Source organism: Nicotiana tomentosiformis, chromosome 8, assembly GCF_000390325.3.
Source record: "Nicotiana tomentosiformis chromosome 8, ASM39032v3, whole genome shotgun sequence".
Taxonomy (NCBI): Eukaryota; Viridiplantae; Streptophyta; class Magnoliopsida; order Solanales; family Solanaceae; genus Nicotiana; species Nicotiana tomentosiformis.
In genome coordinates this window covers 127,267,481-127,285,687 of record NC_090819.1, presented here as the reverse complement: position 1 = coordinate 127,285,687, position 18,207 = coordinate 127,267,481, and the positions used below count along the sequence as shown (strand labels likewise).

General features: G+C 39.5%; 1 protein-coding gene and 1 long non-coding RNA gene across 2 annotated transcripts; both read right to left on the bottom strand.

The window, feature by feature from the left end:
* Positions 1-886: 886 nt before the first annotated feature.
* Positions 887-11,000, bottom strand: LOC138896962 (uncharacterized). The gene is made up of 3 exons (XR_011410619.1): positions 10,466-11,000; positions 3,160-3,612; positions 887-2,525 (listed from the first exon to the last, which is right to left on the bottom strand). It is a non-coding gene; the product is annotated as an uncharacterized lncRNA (long non-coding RNA).
* A 672-nt stretch (positions 11,001-11,672) lies between these two features.
* Positions 11,673-15,762, bottom strand: LOC138898125 (uncharacterized). The gene is made up of 4 exons (XM_070184162.1): positions 15,439-15,762; positions 15,195-15,264; positions 14,640-14,996; positions 11,673-11,830 (listed from the first exon to the last, which is right to left on the bottom strand). Exons 1-4 carry the CDS (start codon positions 15,760-15,762, stop codon positions 11,673-11,675), a joined length of 909 nt encoding a protein of 302 aa, XP_070040263.1.
* Between the last annotated feature and the right edge of the window lie 2,445 nt (positions 15,763-18,207).

Genomic DNA, 18,207 nt, shown 5'->3' with positions numbered 1-18,207 from the left:
ACTTCGAGTTTTGGACGATTACTGACCCCTCAAATGACTTCCATTCCCACCATAGGTGAAAATATTTCTATGGATGAAACGGAGTTTCATTTGCCGACAAAAAACATAGGTGGACGGTGGTGGTTTAACGGAGTTAGGCCGGTGATTTTGGAGCTAGTTTTTACTAGTTTTTGGTGGAGTTTAAAGGTTGCTTCAATGGAGGGAAAGAGTAGCTTTCATGGCTGTTTTTGATGGCTAAAAATGGAGTGTGATGGTTGCGTTTTTTACTCAGTTTATGGCAAAATTTTCATGGCCCTTATATATGGAGCTCACGGCAGAGAGAAGAAAACAGAATTATAGAGAAGAGGAGGATCGTTTGTTTTTTGCCTTTTTTTCTTTTTGCTTTTTTGCGGCTGCCGCTCGTTCTCTCTTCTGAAAGAGAGTAACGATGGAGATCAATTATTTTTTGTTTTTTAGCGTCTGCCCCTCTCCCTTAGCTTAGGAATTTTGGAATTAGGTTAGGTCTAATATCAAATGGGGAGTGGGTATGGACTTGAGGGAGGAATGGGCTGCCAGAATTTGGGCTCAAGTTTAGACCAAATTTGCCTTTAAAAGTGGCCCTTTAATTCTACAAAGCTAAAATATTAATTTCTTTTCCTAAAATATCATACCATAAAAATGTAAAATCAATCCTAATTAATTAAAACATCTATATTATGACATGAAACTATTTTTTGGTAATTTCAAGGATTATACTAAAATAAAAATGGGTTAAAAGTGATATCTTTCTAAAAATACCTAATACTTGTATTAAATAGAAAAAATGAAACAATTTTTGTATTTTCAAACTTATGTTTTAAAATTAAAACTAAAGTTGATTAAAATCCTATTAAAAACAAAAATAAACAAATATTTTTGAAATATTCCTCTTAAAAGTTGCGCGGGTCAACAATTACATGCTTACAACTGCCCCTCTTTGCTTGGAAACACGAAGAGTTTTCGGAGCAAAGAACAATAAGCAACGTAATTAATTTATGACCCGACGCTTATTTAAAACGAAACCAAGACGGACAAAATATTGTGATCGAGCCCTGGTATTTGAGCTGCCTACATATCCTTAGCTTTAAAGGAATCACGTCACGTGTAGTTCAGAGGTGAATGAAGTGATGGAGTGTGTGGAGAGGATGAGAGAGTCGAGTGAGGTTCCGTCGAGGTTCCGGTCTGCGGTCCCTACCATTACATCATAAATTGAAAGCAAAAATTACAACAAAAATAAAAGAAAAATACAAGATCCTATCTACTTTTTGTCTTGAATCTCCACTTGATCCTTCAACTTGAAATTGAAAATTCACCCTATTCATCAGGTGGGCATCCTGCAGACTTGAATTTGAAAAAAACTGAAAGTTGGCCATGTTCTTCAGACTGGCATCCTGCTGCTTGCACTTGAAATAAACTTGAACTTGGAGTAGACTTGAGCTTGCAAACCTTGTTCTTCAGGAGGCTCGTGCTACTTCTGATTTGAATTGAAAATACTGGAGGTTACCCCTATTCTTCAGGAGGGATCCTGCTGTCTCTGACTTGAACTTGAAAACTGAAAGTTGACCCTATTCTTCAGGCGGGCTCTTGATGCCTCTCTGACTTGAACTTGAAAATTGAAAGTTGACCCTATTCTTCAAGCGGGTTCCTGATGCCTCTCTAACTTGAACTTGAAAATTTAAAGTTAACCCCGTTCTTCAGGCGGGCTCCTGATGCCTCTCTAACTTGAACTTGAAATTGAAAGTTGGCCCTGTTCTTCAGGCGGGCTCCTGATGCCTCTTTAACTTGAATTTAAAAATTAAATGTTGACCCTGTTCTTCAGGCGGGCTCCTAATGCTTCTTGAACTTGAATTTAAAAATTGAAAGTTGACCCTGTTCTTCAGGCGAGCTCCTGATGACTCTTGAACTTGAAAATTGACCCTGTTCTTCAGGCGGGCTCCTGATGCCTCTCTAACTTGAACTTGAAATAGAAAGTTGACCCTGTTCTTCAGGCGGGCTCCTGATGCCTCTTTAACTTGAATTTAAAAATTAAAAGTTGACCCTATTCTTCAGGCGGGCTCCTGATGCCTCTTGAAAATTGAAAAGTGTCCTTGTTCTTCAGGCGGGCTCTTGATGCCTCTTTAACTTGAATTTAGAAATTGAAAATTGACCTTGTTCTTCAGGTGGGTTCCTGATGCTTCTTGAACTTGAATTTAAAAATTGAAAGTTGACCATGTTCATCAGGCGGGCTCCTGATGCTTCTTTAACTTGAATTTAAAAATTGAAAGTTGACCCTGTTCTTCAGGCGGGCTCTTGATGCCTCTTGAACTTGAAAATTGACCCTGTTCTTCAGGCGGGATCCTGATGCCTCTCTTACTTGAACTTGAAAATTGAAAGTTGACCCTGTTCTTCAGGTGGGCTCCCGATGCTTCTCTGATTTGAACTTAAAATCGATTTCTGAAATATTGACCCTCGTTTTCCAGGTGGGTGCCTGCAATCAAAACAAACAAAACTTTCTGCCCCAGTTTGCACTGGGAAGATTCGTGAGTTGTTAGCAAAGTTGTAAATCACCTATGCTATTTTTGAAGGATGCAATGATGATACTAAAACTAGAGACTCGACTAGGATGTGCGTCTCATGTGAGTAAAACCAAGAAAAGTTTGACTAACAAATGCGTCTGCTAAAAATAAAACCTGAATGCCCCAAACTAGCAAGTGCATCTCCTAGGGGTGACACTTGAATGACCCAAATTAGGAAGTGTGTATCCTAAAGATGAACTCAAACTACCCAAACCAGGAAGTGCGTCTCCTTTAAACTGAATAACTCAAACTAGGAAGTGCGTCTCCTAGATGTGAGATTGAGCTTGAGAAAAACTATAAACTGAGCTTGACTAGAATAAAAACTGACCTTATTTTTCAGGCGGGACCCCTGAACTTAAGGAGCGCTAAATATTAACAACTAAGAACTGAAAACTGACCCTATTTTCCAGGCAGAACCCCTGAACTAAAGGAAAACTAAGATTAACAACTTAAGAGAATTAAAGACTGGCCCTATTTTCCAGGCGGGACCCCTGAACTCAAAGAAGCTAACGACTCTTCCGACTAGGGAGACTGCCTAGGAGGTACGGTTCTTTTCAACTATGGATGATGTCTAAAAGGTACAAACCTTCTCAAACAGCCTTTGTGCTGACAAAATCTAGGCACGACACCCGAAAGTTTCGAGCTTTCGAGCTTTGATTTGGACATAGTCTTCGTCCCTGTTTCAAACAAAGAAAACTTGTGAGTTTAAAACATGGTGGTTGGTTTGTGGCCTTGATCGTGAGGGTGATTGCTCCTACACTTGGCATGATAACTTTGATTTCAACTTGGAAGACCTTGATTGTTATTGACTAACCACTTTATCTGCCAACCCTTGCCACAGAAAACACCGCTGATCCGTTCAGAACCAATACCTTCTATCTCTTGCATTGTGCTCATGAATTGACATTTACCGAACCTTTACATTACACATGAATCCCGAAGCACGTCAATTGTCGCCAACTCAGTGCGCATACTGCTCTTTTCTGACTTATGCCACTTTGATGTGCTAGCCAAAACACCGCTTTGTAAAATCGGAAAGCTGCTAGAAAATTTTAAAGTCATTCCCACTTGTTCTGACAAAACAGACTCTAGAGGACTTAACAAATCAAGAAAAATAGAGAAAGGGGACAATGGAAAAAGATGACATCTAACAAGAAAATTACCAAGTAGAAGCCTATCAAATGTAGATACCAACTCTAATGACCATGACATGCATTTTGGATTAAGTGGCCTGGTCTGTCACGCAAGTCTGATCTTCAAATCTTGTTGTACCTCTAAGCCGTGAAACTGGGCTTCAATGCTCTAATTATCCTGTTTGATTCACAATCCTTATTCGACTTGTAGGGCCCGAAGGGTTATCACCATAAAGCCTCTCTCATTTTGCTCTTTCTCTCAACTCACCGTCGTCTTATGGTGCCCGTGAGGGTTTTCACCAATAAGACTGTCTCATCTTGTTCTTTTCTTCTTATCTTCTCCGATTCTGCAGATGGCAAGGCATTGACCATAGTACAAACATCATATGCTCCTAGCATGTCTATCTCGGCACTCTCAAAGATTATCTGGGAGGTCTTTTTTTTTGAACTGTAACATGGCTTTTGGGCGGTGTTATAAAGAAAGAATATCATGAAGGCTCAAAATAATTAAAAGAACAGGGTTAATTTATTTACAACTTTTGGAATCCATTTTAAACTTTGCCCCAATTTCTAAACAAGATAATTTAATTTTTTTTTAAAATGGAATTTCTAAGAAAACTGCCCGCTCTTGACTTCGTGGGATTATGAAATATTTTATTTGGTGCGACTGAACCGTAAGGCTGCCTACGTATCTTGTGGTGACAAGAATCAGGTCGAACGTAGTTCAAAAGACTACTTTTTTGTTGTTGTTGCTATTTTTCTTTTTCTTCTTTTTCTTCTTTTCTTTTATCTTTTTCTCTTTTTTTTGAATTTTTCTCTTGGAATGGACTTTCTAAAACAAACCTATGGGGACATGGACTTTTCCTCTTTTTTTTTACTACTGTAACCTGATTCCAAAAGAGGGGAGGTCAAAGAAATTAGCATAAGCTCAAAAGGGTACCGTAGGGTATAAAGTGTTTGGGTAGCTGAAAGAGGGCCTCCCAATCTCTGAAAATGCCAAGTACAACATATGCAACTTGAGGAGGAAAAATGAAGATCATGCACAACATTTCTTTTGCAGCATCGATATTGATATCATATATATATTCCTTCCATCTTTTTTTAGTGCATTGTCAAGTACAGAACTCTCGTTGGGTGATTTCTTCTTCGCAATGGACACCTTCCATCAGTTTGGGACAAACTCCCTTGGCTTTATCTTGTAACTTGAGGTACACTTGAACTCAGAGTTGCTTGCTTTAACTGTCTGGGATGCACTCTCTTGTAACAAATTCTTGTCGTCCTATTAACTTCCCAAACTATCTGCCTCAGTTTCACATAATTAGGGCTTTAAATTATCTCAAAATTTCCAAATCGTTTCTTATTTCCCTCAAATGTCCATGTCATCTTCAAACCTTATTTTATTATTTCATGATTAGACTAACTTTTAAGACCAGGCTGAGAATTATGCATGCATGTCATGTCACTAGAGTCAACATGGAAAGACTTATAAAAAGAAAAAAAAAAGAACTAAACAAAAAGGACAAGAAATAATAGAAAACGGAGATTACATTAAACTGATGGTGAAAAAGTGTGAACAACAAAAACAAGCAAAATAAACTTGGGTTACAACCCCAGAACAATCCTAGATAACACTAGATGAGTTACTACAACTAAACGAACTAGGAAAAACAAAAGGATAAAAGGGTTTGAGTCACAAGACAATATCCGGATTACAACCCTGAAATAACCCGGACAAACAGAAATGACAACAAAATAAACCACCAAGACTCCTTCCTAGCTAGCCAAGAAAGGAACGTCTTTCCAATTACCAAGCTCGGCATCTTAGCCACTGAGTTCCACATCAATATTACCAAGACCATTACCAATTTCAATCACATTGACCTCATCGAATAGCTTTTGAGTCCCTTTTGCCGACTCGTTCTTAAGATAAACTTCTGAAACCGAGACTGATAGTGCTGAAAACTTTGGGGCAAGTGGCCCTCCAAGGAGCTCAGAAGAGTTCTCATATTCCTTTTCAACACAAATCATACCCACTATATGCGTCTCATTATGAACAGACAAAGGACTTTGGCTAGTATCCGCTGCGTCTGGATTTTGCACGGTAATGTCACCTGCATCAATAAGCTTCTGGACTGCTCTTTTCAGATGCCAACACTTTCCTATGTTGTGCCCCAGGGCATCAGAGCAGTATGCGCACCTTTGAGAATAATCAAAATTCTTTGGAAGAGGGTTTGGCATTTTTATCTGAATCGGCTTCAACATGTCCAATTGCCTCAACGTTTGGAACAAACTGGCATATGATTCTCCAATTGGAGTGAAAGACTTTTCCTTTTGTTTCTGCCTTTTCAGTTTGTACTCAGGCTTCGGTTGGAACCTCTTGTGGGTAGGTGGTTGATATGTTTGTAGAGCTGGGTAAGATATTTGTGGAGGTGGTGCCGACCGTTGCGGGTGTTGTGGATGTGGAGCATATGGCGGTGCATTGTGGATAGAGTACTGGGAGGGTGAAGTATGACTTTGGGGATTTTGTGGAGAGAAGTAGAATTGAGGAGGATTATCTGGAGTATGGGGATATTCATGGGGTCGATGTTGAGGCTGAAAGCGTTGAGCAAGAACGCCAGCTGGATCTTGTTGTTGGCGAGGCTCAACATATTTTCTATTTCTCTTCCTTCTGCCCAAACTTACATAGATGTTCTGAATGTCTTTTGTATTACCCTTCCATGCAGCATAGCCCATGATTTTGCCTGACTTGATTCCTTCTTCTACCATTTCCCCCATTTTTATCAAATCATTGAAAGGCTTACCTAAATCCGGGATCAAATAACTAAAGTAGGTGGGTCCTTGATCTTGTCGGAAAATATTAACCATTTCTTCTTCATCAATCGGGGGACTGACCCGAGTAGCTTGTTCCCTCCATCTGAGCCCAAACTTCCTAAAACTTTCCTCAGGTTTCTTTTCCATATTAGATAGGGAGGAACGGTCTAGGATAATGTCTATATTGTATTGAAAGTGTCAAATAAAATCTTGAGCCATGTCATCCCATGCATACCACTTACTCACATCTTGACGAGTATACCATTCCAAGGCTGCCCACTCAAACTTTCACTGAAATACGCTATCAACAACTCATCTTTCCCGCCAGCACTTCTCATTTCACTGCAATAACCCCTCAGGTGGACCACTGGATCTCCACGCCCATCATATAAGTTAAACTTTGGCATTTTAGACCCCGCGGGCAGATGAACATCAGGGAACATACACAAGTTATTGTAAGACATGTTAGTCTGATTTCCCATCCCTTGCATGTTCTTTAAAGACTATTTTATGCCTTTTAGCTTTCTGGATATCTCATCCTGTCCTTCTTTTCCTGCGGACTTTTCATTTTCAACATAAGGCTCATTCTGAGGTTTATGATTATACGAGTCCGGGACCTGGTGGACTACCTCTAGGGGGTAGTATTGGGCATCATGAGGTTTGAACTGGTGTTCACTGTCGGACCTGAGGAGAGGTTGTTGAGAATTTGTGATGGAGGGAATAATGGACATAACAGGAGGGCTATTTTTGGTAAATGTAGTTGGAGGACGAACAATGAAGCTACTAGGGAGGTTAGGAAAGCTATGATAAGTGGAAAAATCTGGAGAATATGGTAGATCATATGAAAATATGGTCGGGGCTTAGGTGAGGGTAGCATCTAGGAAGCTAGGTGGTGGCGGGGGTGGTGTCTTCCCAGTCATCCAAGCCTGATACATGTATGTCATGTGTTGTCTTAACATCCTTACCTCTTCAACCAACCCAGTGTCTCGTTCAGACATCTACTTTTGGGCACCAGTATCAACCAAATCAATTCTATTGTCGTCTGCCATTGCCTTTCGACTTTATGTTGTAGGGAAGAGTCACAGTTTAAGAACCACAAACCAACCACCTTTCTGCTATAATGAAGCAACAAAGAGGAACAAAGTGAAGTCATCACGTTAGTATTATGCATTTAACATAAGATAATCTCACATTATATGCAATGTACGTAGTCACAGTTAACGATTCTAAAATGACTTCGAGGGTACGAAAGTCATAGGGCATCATCCCAATTTGCTTGTTCAAGCCTCCCTCTTCTCTTTCCTCTTTACACTCCTTGGTTTGCTCATTTTCTTTCAGATTATCACTCTTTTCTTTCCCCTCGTTTGACAACTTCATCTCTTTTTTTCTTCTTTTTTTCTTTTAATTTCAAAAATGATTTGATCGAACCCGATGTAGGTTGCCTACGTATCATGCGAGAACATGAATCAGATCTTGCGTAGTTCGGGAAGATCAAGAATAAAGTAAATAAACTAACTCTATTTTTGTTTTTTTGGATTTTTTTTAATTTCCGAAAGAAAGACTTATAAAGAGGATTTTTTTTTGAAATTCGATTTTTTATTATTTTCAGGAGAAAGACTTCGAAAAGAAGAAAAATATTTTTTTTGATTTTTAACTTTGTTTTTTGTTTTTTTTGGAATTTCGAAAAAAAACTTCTAAAGAAGAAAGGAAATATTTTTTGATTTTTGGACTTTTATTTTGAATTTATGAAAGAAATACTTCTGAAGAAAAAATAAAATATTTTTGAATCTTGAATTTTCTTTTTAATTTTCGAAATGAGAATGAAAATATTTTTGGATTTTTAGAAGAGATTAAAATGAAATAATTTTGGATTTTGTTTTTAATTGGGGGTCGGAACCGATGAGGTTTGCCTACGTATCTCACATCTGGTGAGAATAAGACCCACGTAGTTTGGCAGTTTTGACGGAACAAAGGAAACAATGACTTTTGAAACATTGGCTTATTCTCTCTCTCTTTTTTGTTTCAAAATTTCGGCAGAGTTTCGAAATGTTTCAAATACCTACCTCACTCTTGTTTTTTTCTTGATTTTCTTTCCCTATTCTAGAAGTCAGTCAACATATAAGCCGAAGCAAATGAATACACAAGTAGCACGTAAAATGCATCAGGATGGTCTTTTAATTTTTGGGTACACCTGTCCTAGACGGACCCAACCCTTGTGTTGAGTCCCCAAAGTCATATGCACATGATGCAAACAAGCGTACCTACTAGGGATCCGGCATGAGGTTTTGTCATTCTAAGTTTAAATCTTGGGTGTATTGTTCTAGACCTGGCTTACCCGAGCGGACAAACTCGAACCGAGGAGGGGCAGCGTACCGGGAATATAGAAGTTTCACTGGCTTTGCAACTTGTCCGATCCTCGTTCTAAAATTAGGGATGACTCTAACAGAAAAGAAGCCACGCGAAGCGCACGATTCCCAGAAGATTTAGAAGACTCAAAGAGAAGATGGGTGTCGTAACAGTTTGTATACAATTCACAGAATATCAAAGCGGTAATGAGCGACAATTAGCACACTAGGCCCAAACATGTAATATCAGACAATCAACAAAATCCAAGTATAACAATCATCTAAGCTCGAATTCTGAATCCTGAACCAGAGATTCTGGGTTCGATCCCCAGCAGAGTCGCCAAAGCTGTCACACCTCCTTTTTCCCGAGGGAATAGGGATAGGGGAGTTTTTTCAATTTTAAGTGACATTAATCGAAATGGGATTGTTTATTGATTCAGAGTCGCCACTTGAAATAATTTATGGTATCCCAAGTCACCGGTATATTTTAAATCCCAAATCGAGGAAACTGACTCTATTATTATGGTCCGCGAAGACAGAAGATCGGGTAAGGAATTCTGTTAATCCGGGAGAAGGTGTGAGGCACTCCCGAGTTCCGTGGTTTTAGCATGGTCGCTCAACTATTAATGATTGACCTAATTATTTGTTTTATTACACATTTGAAACCTACTGTGCATTTTTACTTTAAAAAAAAAACCTCTTTAGTATTTATGGAATTCGTTTGAACAAGTCTCGATGTCGCACACTTGTTTGTTTTTGTACACATTGTGAGTCGCGTCATGTGAAATGCACCCGCGATTTATAACATGTTTATTTGTATTATTATTAGAAGTTGTTGTCGGGTCACATGAAATGCACACCCGAATGGGATTTACATATCGTGACCATGCCACGGGAATCGTACCCATAGTCACGATGAGTTATTATTAATCATGCCTAAAGCAACTAACGTGTATTCATAATTTGTTTAATTGCATTCCTAAAACTTCAGGTAATTTGCCACTTATTTATGGAAGGACTCATAAGACTACATAATACGCAAACACACGCAGCTACTCCCTTTTGAGCATTTCTGAGATATGCAGACACTTAAATGCTTACTAGAATAGGATATTTATGTTAATTTAGCTTAAGATTTTTGTTCAATTGTTTTCAAAAATATTTTAAACCCACTGAAATACGTGTAGTAAAAATATAAGCAATATTCAAAAGGTATCTTATACCTCTTGTTTCAATTGAAAGTGTTGATTTTTAAATATTTGAGGGAAAGAAAGTTATATTATACTACACAAAACCTTCTATAATCAAAATGCAGAAAAACAAATAAAAGGGTAAAACGAGAAACCTGTACATTTTATATTCTAACACAGAGACATAATATTAAAAAAAAAATAGAGCACTAAAATTAGTACTGAAAAAAATAATCTAACTAGCAAATTCAAGTGTACTAACGTATCTGAAAACGTTCTTTTAATATTAATGGGATAAAACTCCAAATCAAAGAAATTCGAACAGAATGACTGACCGATGGATCAAATCTTAGAAATCGGCAACAAAAATTCAACCGAAAAAGGGACCACGACGTGAGCTTCGGCAACCTCACCTGAAGGAAGTTTCTCAACAACGAACTCGACGACGACTTCCAGTTTTGGATGATTACTGACCCCTCAAATGAATTCCATTCCCACAGTAGGAGAAAATATTTCTATGGATGAAACGGAGTTTCATTTGCCGATGAAAAACAGAGGTGGACGGTGGTGGTTTAACGGAGTTAGGCCGGTGATTTTGGAGCTAGTTTTCACTAGTTTTTGGTGGAGTTTAAAGGTTGCTTCAATGGAGGGAAAGAGTAGCTTTCATGGCTGTTTTTGATGGCTAAAAATGGAGTGTGATGGCTGCGTTTTTTACTCAGTTTATGGCAAAATTTTCATGGCCCTTATATATGGAGCGCACGGCAGAGAGAAGAAAACGAAATTATAGAGAAGAGGAGGATCGTTTGTTTTTTGCCTTTTTTTTGCTTTTTTGCGGCTACCGCTCGTTCTCTCTTCTGAAAGAGAGTAACGATGGAGATCAATTATTTTTTGTTTTTTAGCGTCTGCCCCTCTCCCTTAGCTTAAGAATTTTGGAATTAGGTTAGGTCTAATATCAAATGGGGAGTGGGTATGGTCTTGAGGGAGGAATGGGCTGCCAGAATTTGGTCTCAAGTTTAGACCAAATTTGCCTTTAAAAGTGGCCCTTTAATTCTACAAAGCTAAAATATTAATTTATTTTCCTAAAATATCATACCATAAAAATATAAAATCAATCCTAATTAATTAAAACATCTATATTATGACATGAAACTATTTTTTGGTAATTTCAAGGATTATACTAAAATAAAAATGGGTTAAAAGTGATATCTTTCTAAAAATACCTAATACCTGTATTAAATAGAAAAAATGAAACTATTTTGTATTTTCAAACTTATGTTTTAAAATTAAAACTAAAAGTTGATTGAAATCCTATTAAAAATAAAAATAAACAAATATTTTTGAAATATTCCTCTTAAAAGTGGTGCGGGTCAAATATTACATGCTTTCAACTCTCGAACTAGATTGACATTGATATTCCCGGTATTTTTGAACACATACCGTAGGCTAACTCATTAATACCTCTTCAGATTGCTTGGTACTTGGCTTGTAGGCGACGTTCATGAATAGTAGATTCCGGATGTATATGTCTCGGCCTACAACGTTTGTACCAGTCCTTAACATGTGTAGGTATGCTCTTGAGTCCAAACTCCCTATGTCCTTAAGATTGTGGGCGAGTGGCTGCTATAGCTGCCACTGCTTGCAGTCCTGCAACTTGACTTGAAGTGGCTTCACCCCCTTTTCTCTTCTTCGGTAGAGTGCGGAGGGAGCCTTAGCCTTAGACTGAGCAGTGGATGTGGCCTTGCCTTTACCGGTGTCCTTCCTTGGAGGCGTGTTTTTAGCTACACAAGTGAGCATTAATCAGTGTAGGACGCATTGCAAAATTCAAAACATGGTCTTGCGACCCCACACTTAAGAATTCAACACATGATTTTCAACAATTTCCGAGGTTACTCACACTTCACCTTATCTTTTCTTAGTATGAGAATCAAGCAATGACACATGGGTGCTTCCTCCAATTTCGAAGCATCGGGCTACCAGTGAGCCACCCCACACTTAAAAATTTAAAGTGGTGCACTGCTACATAGCACTAGTCTTACAATCCCGGAGACTCGAGCTCCAATGGGGACAAAGAATGCCTTTGAGGCATTATGACAAACACTTAGCATACACTAGTTCCATGGGAGTGCTTTTAGGGATGAGGGATTGCCTCACCCTCCCAAATCGGCTTGGGATTTCTGTGTTATCACTTGTTCACACAATAACAACACCATTCCTATTGGGTTCATGGGGTTGGGACACACAAACACATTGTTACAATAAAGAACAACCCCAAAATTTGTATCCAATGGCGTGCATTCATCCAATTCGAAATTTCCAAAGAATGGAGGTAGAAATCATACCTTAGATGTTTAAGAGGAAGGATTGCCCTTGAATTGATGTTGCAGGTGAAGGAAAGAGCAGAGGAATGCTTGTATTCAATGGGTTTGTAAGGGAATGGGTTAGGCAGTGTCTTCTTGGCGTGAGTGTGTGAGCTTTTTGTGAGCAGTGAGGTTTTGGGCGTTTAGGTTAGGTTTTTAAGGGAGGGAGTTAAAGAACAAAAGAAAAGAAATTAAAAGAACCCGGAAAATTCATTTACCTAGTGACGCTAGGCTTTCCGCCTTGCTTTCCCCCTAGCGAGGTGAGCTCCAACGGGAGCTCTGGGGCGTGCGGCGCGAGGATCCACGCTAGATACATCTCGCTGTAACCATTGCGAGGTGAGCTCGCACGCGTGAAATACACCAGGCGACATGAGGCTTTTTGCCTGGCCCAGCTCGCTAGGGACCAGGCGATGCAAGGTCAGTGTTCGATGCCGCAGAATATTTTCTGCTAACATGTTAGTTCCTACAAACGAAAAGAAAAAGAAAAACAAAATTCTAACTACGCTAAAAATCAACTACTAATTGGGTTGTCTCCCAACGAGCGCCTTAGTTAACGTCACGGCATGACAAATACAACATTACAATAGGTTGCCTCCCATGAATCGCCTGATTTAACGTCACGGCACGACGCGTGAAATCGACTTAAGGCTCACTCAACATTGTTGGCTCTAGCAAATGAGTCACCGATACTACTTTCGTTTCATCCATGCCCAAATAATATTTCAACCTGTGACCATTGACTCCGAACTTGCGAACCAACTTATGAAACAATCTCTACGGCTCCTGTGGGATGAATCTCTAGTACACAAAATGGTCCTGACCATCTTGAATTCAATTTGCTCGGAAATAACCTCAATCTCGAATTGAATAATAATACCACATCTCCCGGCTTAAACTTTTGCTCAAGAATGTTTTTGTCATGCACCGGTTTTATTATTTACTTATATAACCTTGTACTCTCAAAAGTAGGGGTGGGCATTCGGTACTTCGGTTCGGTATTTAAGAATTTCAGTTCAGTTTTTCGGTATTCGATTTATTAATTGTGTATACCAAATACCGTACCAAAATATTTCGGTACGGTTTTGGTTTAAACCAAATCTATGTTATAAGGCTTCTGCGTATTCAATGTGTAGCTCTTCGGGTTGAAAAAATACGTTTCAACTTTTGAAAAGATATGTACATGTTTCAACCTTATGTTTGACACGAAAATTTAACAATCCAACGTGTTTTACATAGCCTCTTGCATTCAGGCTCCCACGCACCATCTATATATTGAACATCCTTAGGGCGATGTCAAGAGAGGCATATCACTTTAATGTACAATAATTACAAGAGCTGGATATTAAGATATTAGATATCCACTACAATAGCTAAAAACTAGTTATGCTTAGCAGCCATGTTTGAAGTACAAGACCTGGATATGTCCAATCAATAGAAACAGTCTCATGATGGATAATGGCAAGATCTGGATAGATTATCTATAACAACTAGCAAAGTAGCTCATGTTTAATTGCCACTCTTAAAGAAACAAACACTCGGAGCTCATCTGAAGAAAGCATGAGTCAAAACTCAAAAGGAACTGAAAAATAGAATATCTTCTGAACTTAGACTCCTCAAGCAAGAACTTATAAAAAAAAGAAGAGAAATGTGAAAGCCAAAGTGAGAATCATGAATTACAAATCGCAGTATGGACAACTGATAGCAATCTGGTCATGAGAATTTAAAAACAAAGAGCTTCATGATTCAATCCACAACGTTGTACATATGTAAGGGAAGCAAAGAGAGAACAGAATGTGGTTCAAATTAATTCAAACAAATTTGGGGGGAGGGGATGAAGAAAAGAGATAAGTTATTGGGCTAAAAATTAAAAAAAAAAGTTGGGCTTGGACTAAACTATTTCGGTATACCAAAAATACAATACCGTATACCGAACCGAAATACCAAAATACCGAAATTTCTGTACCAAAATAAACCGAAATATCGAAAAAACAGAAATCAAAATACCTAATTAATTCGGTTCGGTTCGGAATTCAGTTTTTCGGATTTTATGCCAACCCCTACTCAAAAGCATGGTAACAGAACTCGTCAAGTTTATGCAACTCTGTGACTCTACTAGTTCCAGCAGCCTCCAAGTCGAGATTTAATTATCGTAACGCCCAGAAGGCTTTATGCTCTAACTACACCGGCAAGTGATATGCCATTCCAAATACCAATTTATATGGTGACATACCAATCAGAGTTTTGAATGCAGTGCGGTAAGCCCATAGCGCATCATCCAATTTTCTCGCCCAATCAGTCCGAGTAGCATTTACAGTTTTGGTCAAAACACTCTTGATTTCTCTGTTTGACACCTCGACTTGCCCACTTATTTGTGGGTGATACGAAGTAGCAACTTTATGGCAAACGCCATATTTCTCCAACAACTTTGCAAAGGCTCGGTTGCAGAAGTGGGTGCCCCCATCACCGATGATAGCTTTTGGAGTACCAAATTGGGTGAAGATCTTCTTTCTCTGAAAACCAATAACCGCCTTCGCATCATTCATTGGAAGTGCCACGACTTCTACCCATTTCGAGACATAGTCCACCGCTACAAGTATGTACTTGTTATTATATGAGCTGAAAAATGATCCCATAAACTCGATTCCCCATACATCGAATACTTCCACCTCTTGAATTGGGTTCATGGGCATCTCATGTCAACGGGAAATATTCCCCGTCCGTTGGCACTCATTACAACTTTTCACCTAGAAGTGTGCATCTTTAAACAACGTCGGCCAATAAAAACCTGACTCCAACACTTTAGCCGATGTCCTTACACCTCCAAAATGTCCTCCATACGGTGAAGCATGACATGCCTGCAAAAAAAAAGATTGATCTATCTCGGGAATGCATCTCCGGATCATGTTATCAAGACAAATCCTGAACAAATATGGTTTATCCCAGAAATACATGTAACAGTCATGAATTTTTTTTTTCTTTTGCATAGACGACAAGTCATAGGGAACAATACTGCTTGCTAGGTAACTTACAATATCTGCATACCATGGTGTAGCCTCGAGGCTCGTTGCTAAGAGTTGTTCATCTGGGAAAGTCTCCATGATCTCCTCCACCTCAACCTTCTTTTCCGCTCCTTCAAGCCAAAACAAATGATCAGCAACTTGGTTTTTTGTTCCCTTTCGGTCCCGAATTTCCAAGTCGAACTCTTGTAACAGTAGCACCCATCGAATTAGGTGCCACTTTGACTCTTTTTTCTCAATTAGGTACCTGAGGGCAGCATGGTCAGTGTAAACAATTACCTTTGAGCCTAACAGGTATGACCTGAATTTATCAAATGCGAACACCACAGCTAACATCTCTTTCTCTGTCACTGTGTGTAATTCAGTTGGGCGCCGCTCAAGGTTCTACTTGCGTAGTATATCAGATGCATGACTTTATCTTTTTGTTGCCCAAGAACTACTCCCACAGCATAGTCGCTTGCATCGCACATTAGTTCGAAAGGTTGCCCCTAGTCGGGGGCCACTATGATTGGTACAGTCACCAGTTTCTTCTTTAACTCCTCAAACGCTACCCTATAGTCATCAAAAAATACAAAAGGGTGATCTTTTTCAAGTAGTTTAAACAAAGGGTTAGCAATTTTGGAGAAATCTTTTATAAATCGTCTGTAGAAACCGGTGTGGCCAAGGAAATTTCTTATTACTTTGACGGAAGTGGGTGGTGGTAACTTTTCTATCACATCAACCTTTGCACGATCCACCTCAATGCCTTTACTTGATACTAGGTTCCCCAAGACTATACCTTCCTGTACCATGAAATGGCATTTTTCCCAGTTGAGCACCAGATTAGTCTCCACACATCTTTTCAGCACTCTTTTTAGATTCTTAAGGCAGTCATCGAACGAGTCTCCCACCACTGAGAAGTCATCCATGAAGACTTCCATTATGTCTTCTACCATATCTGTGAAGATGGCCATCATGCACCTTTAAAATGTGGCGGGTGTATTGCATAGGCCGAACGACATTCTCCGGAAAGCGTAGACGCCATATGGACAGGTAAATGATATTTCCTCTCTATCTTCCGGGGCAATAGAGATATGATTATACTCCGAGTATCCATCTAGAAAGAAGAAGTGGGACCTCCCAGCCAATCTATCTAGCATCTGATCAATAAACGACAAGGGAAAGTGGTCTTTTCGGGTGGCCTTGTTCAATCTTCTGTAGTCCATAAAAATTCGCCATCCCGTGACTGTTGTTGTTGAGATCAGCTCGTTGTTATTGTTTTGCACAACAATCATTCCACCTTTATTTGGCACACATTGAACTAGGATAATTCAATTGTTGTCGGAAGTGGGGAAAATGATTCCCGCATCTAACCACTTTATCACCTCCTTTTCACGACTTCTTCCATGTTGGGGTTCAACCTTCTTTGATGTACTCTGTAAGGTTTGTGGTCGTCTTCCAGTAAAATATTGTGCATACAGAAAGCCGGGCTGATACCCTTAATGTCTGCAATGGTCCAACCAATTGCAGTTTTGCACTCTATTAATACCTGCAAAAATTGTTCTTCCTGCACATCTAACAAACCATATGAGATAATAACAAGTAAAGTTGAGTTAGGTCCTAAGAAAGCATATATTAGATGAGGTGGTAGCGGTTTCAGTTCCAACTGTGGTGGCTCTTCGATCGATGGCTTAGCTGGAGGAGTCTTTCTTTCTTCTAAGTGCAAAGACTCAAATTCGAGCCCTCTTTTCGACAACCCTTGGCCTGCAAGTGCCAGCACACACTCCGCCAAGTCCTCTCCATCTACTTCTTCTAAGTTCATGAGACAGGCTGCTAGAGGTTCTTTAGCGTTCACAGTCTTATCTTCCTCCTCCAAAATTATATCCACAGCTTCTATTTGAGAGTAGTTAGCAAATTCACTTGGTCTCCGCATAGACTTCTGCACATTGAATGTTATTTCTTCATCGTTCAGTCTCATTTTTAGCTCTCCAGTTTCACAATCAATTAGAGCTCTCCCAGTGGCCAAGAATGGTCTTCCCAAAATTATGGGAATCTCCTCGTCAACCCTGCAGTCCAGAATGACAAAATCTGCTGGAAATACAAACTTTCCAACCTGCACTAGTACATCATCAAGGATACCTGATGGCCTCTTCACTGTCCGGTCGGCTAGCTGTAGTAACATGGATGTGGGTCTTGCTCTTCCAATACCTAACCTTTTGTATATAGCCAAGGGCATCAAGTTTATGCTTGCCCCCAAATCACACAATGCTTTAGCAAAAGCATAACTGCCTATTGTGCATGGGATTGTGAAACTTCCTGGGTCTGATAACTTCTCACCTAGAGGTCTTGTCATGCCAGCACTACAGGTCTGGGTTAGTGTAACAGTGACCAAGTCTTGAAAGTCGAACTTGCGAGACATCAAATCCTTCATCATTTTGGCATACCCATGCATCTCCCTCTAGGCGTCAATCAGTGGAATGTTCACCTGTATTTGTTTTAACATCTCCATGAATTTCTTATACTACTCATCCTTCTGATATTTGGCTAATCTATGCGGGAATGGTGCTGGAGGTCACTTCTTTCCTGTGATTTGAGTTTTATCCTGCTCAGGCACTACTTCTTCTGTCGTTTCTTGTGCTACCTCGGTCTCCTTCGCAACCTCTTTTTCTTTGCTTGTGTTCTCTTGTGCATGTTGTATTGGCACCTCAGTTAACCTTGTTGAATCATCTACCTCAATGGGTATTGGCATAAGTATTTTAGTTGGTCGGCTTTCGCGAGAAATTTCTTGCTCTAGATCTAGGT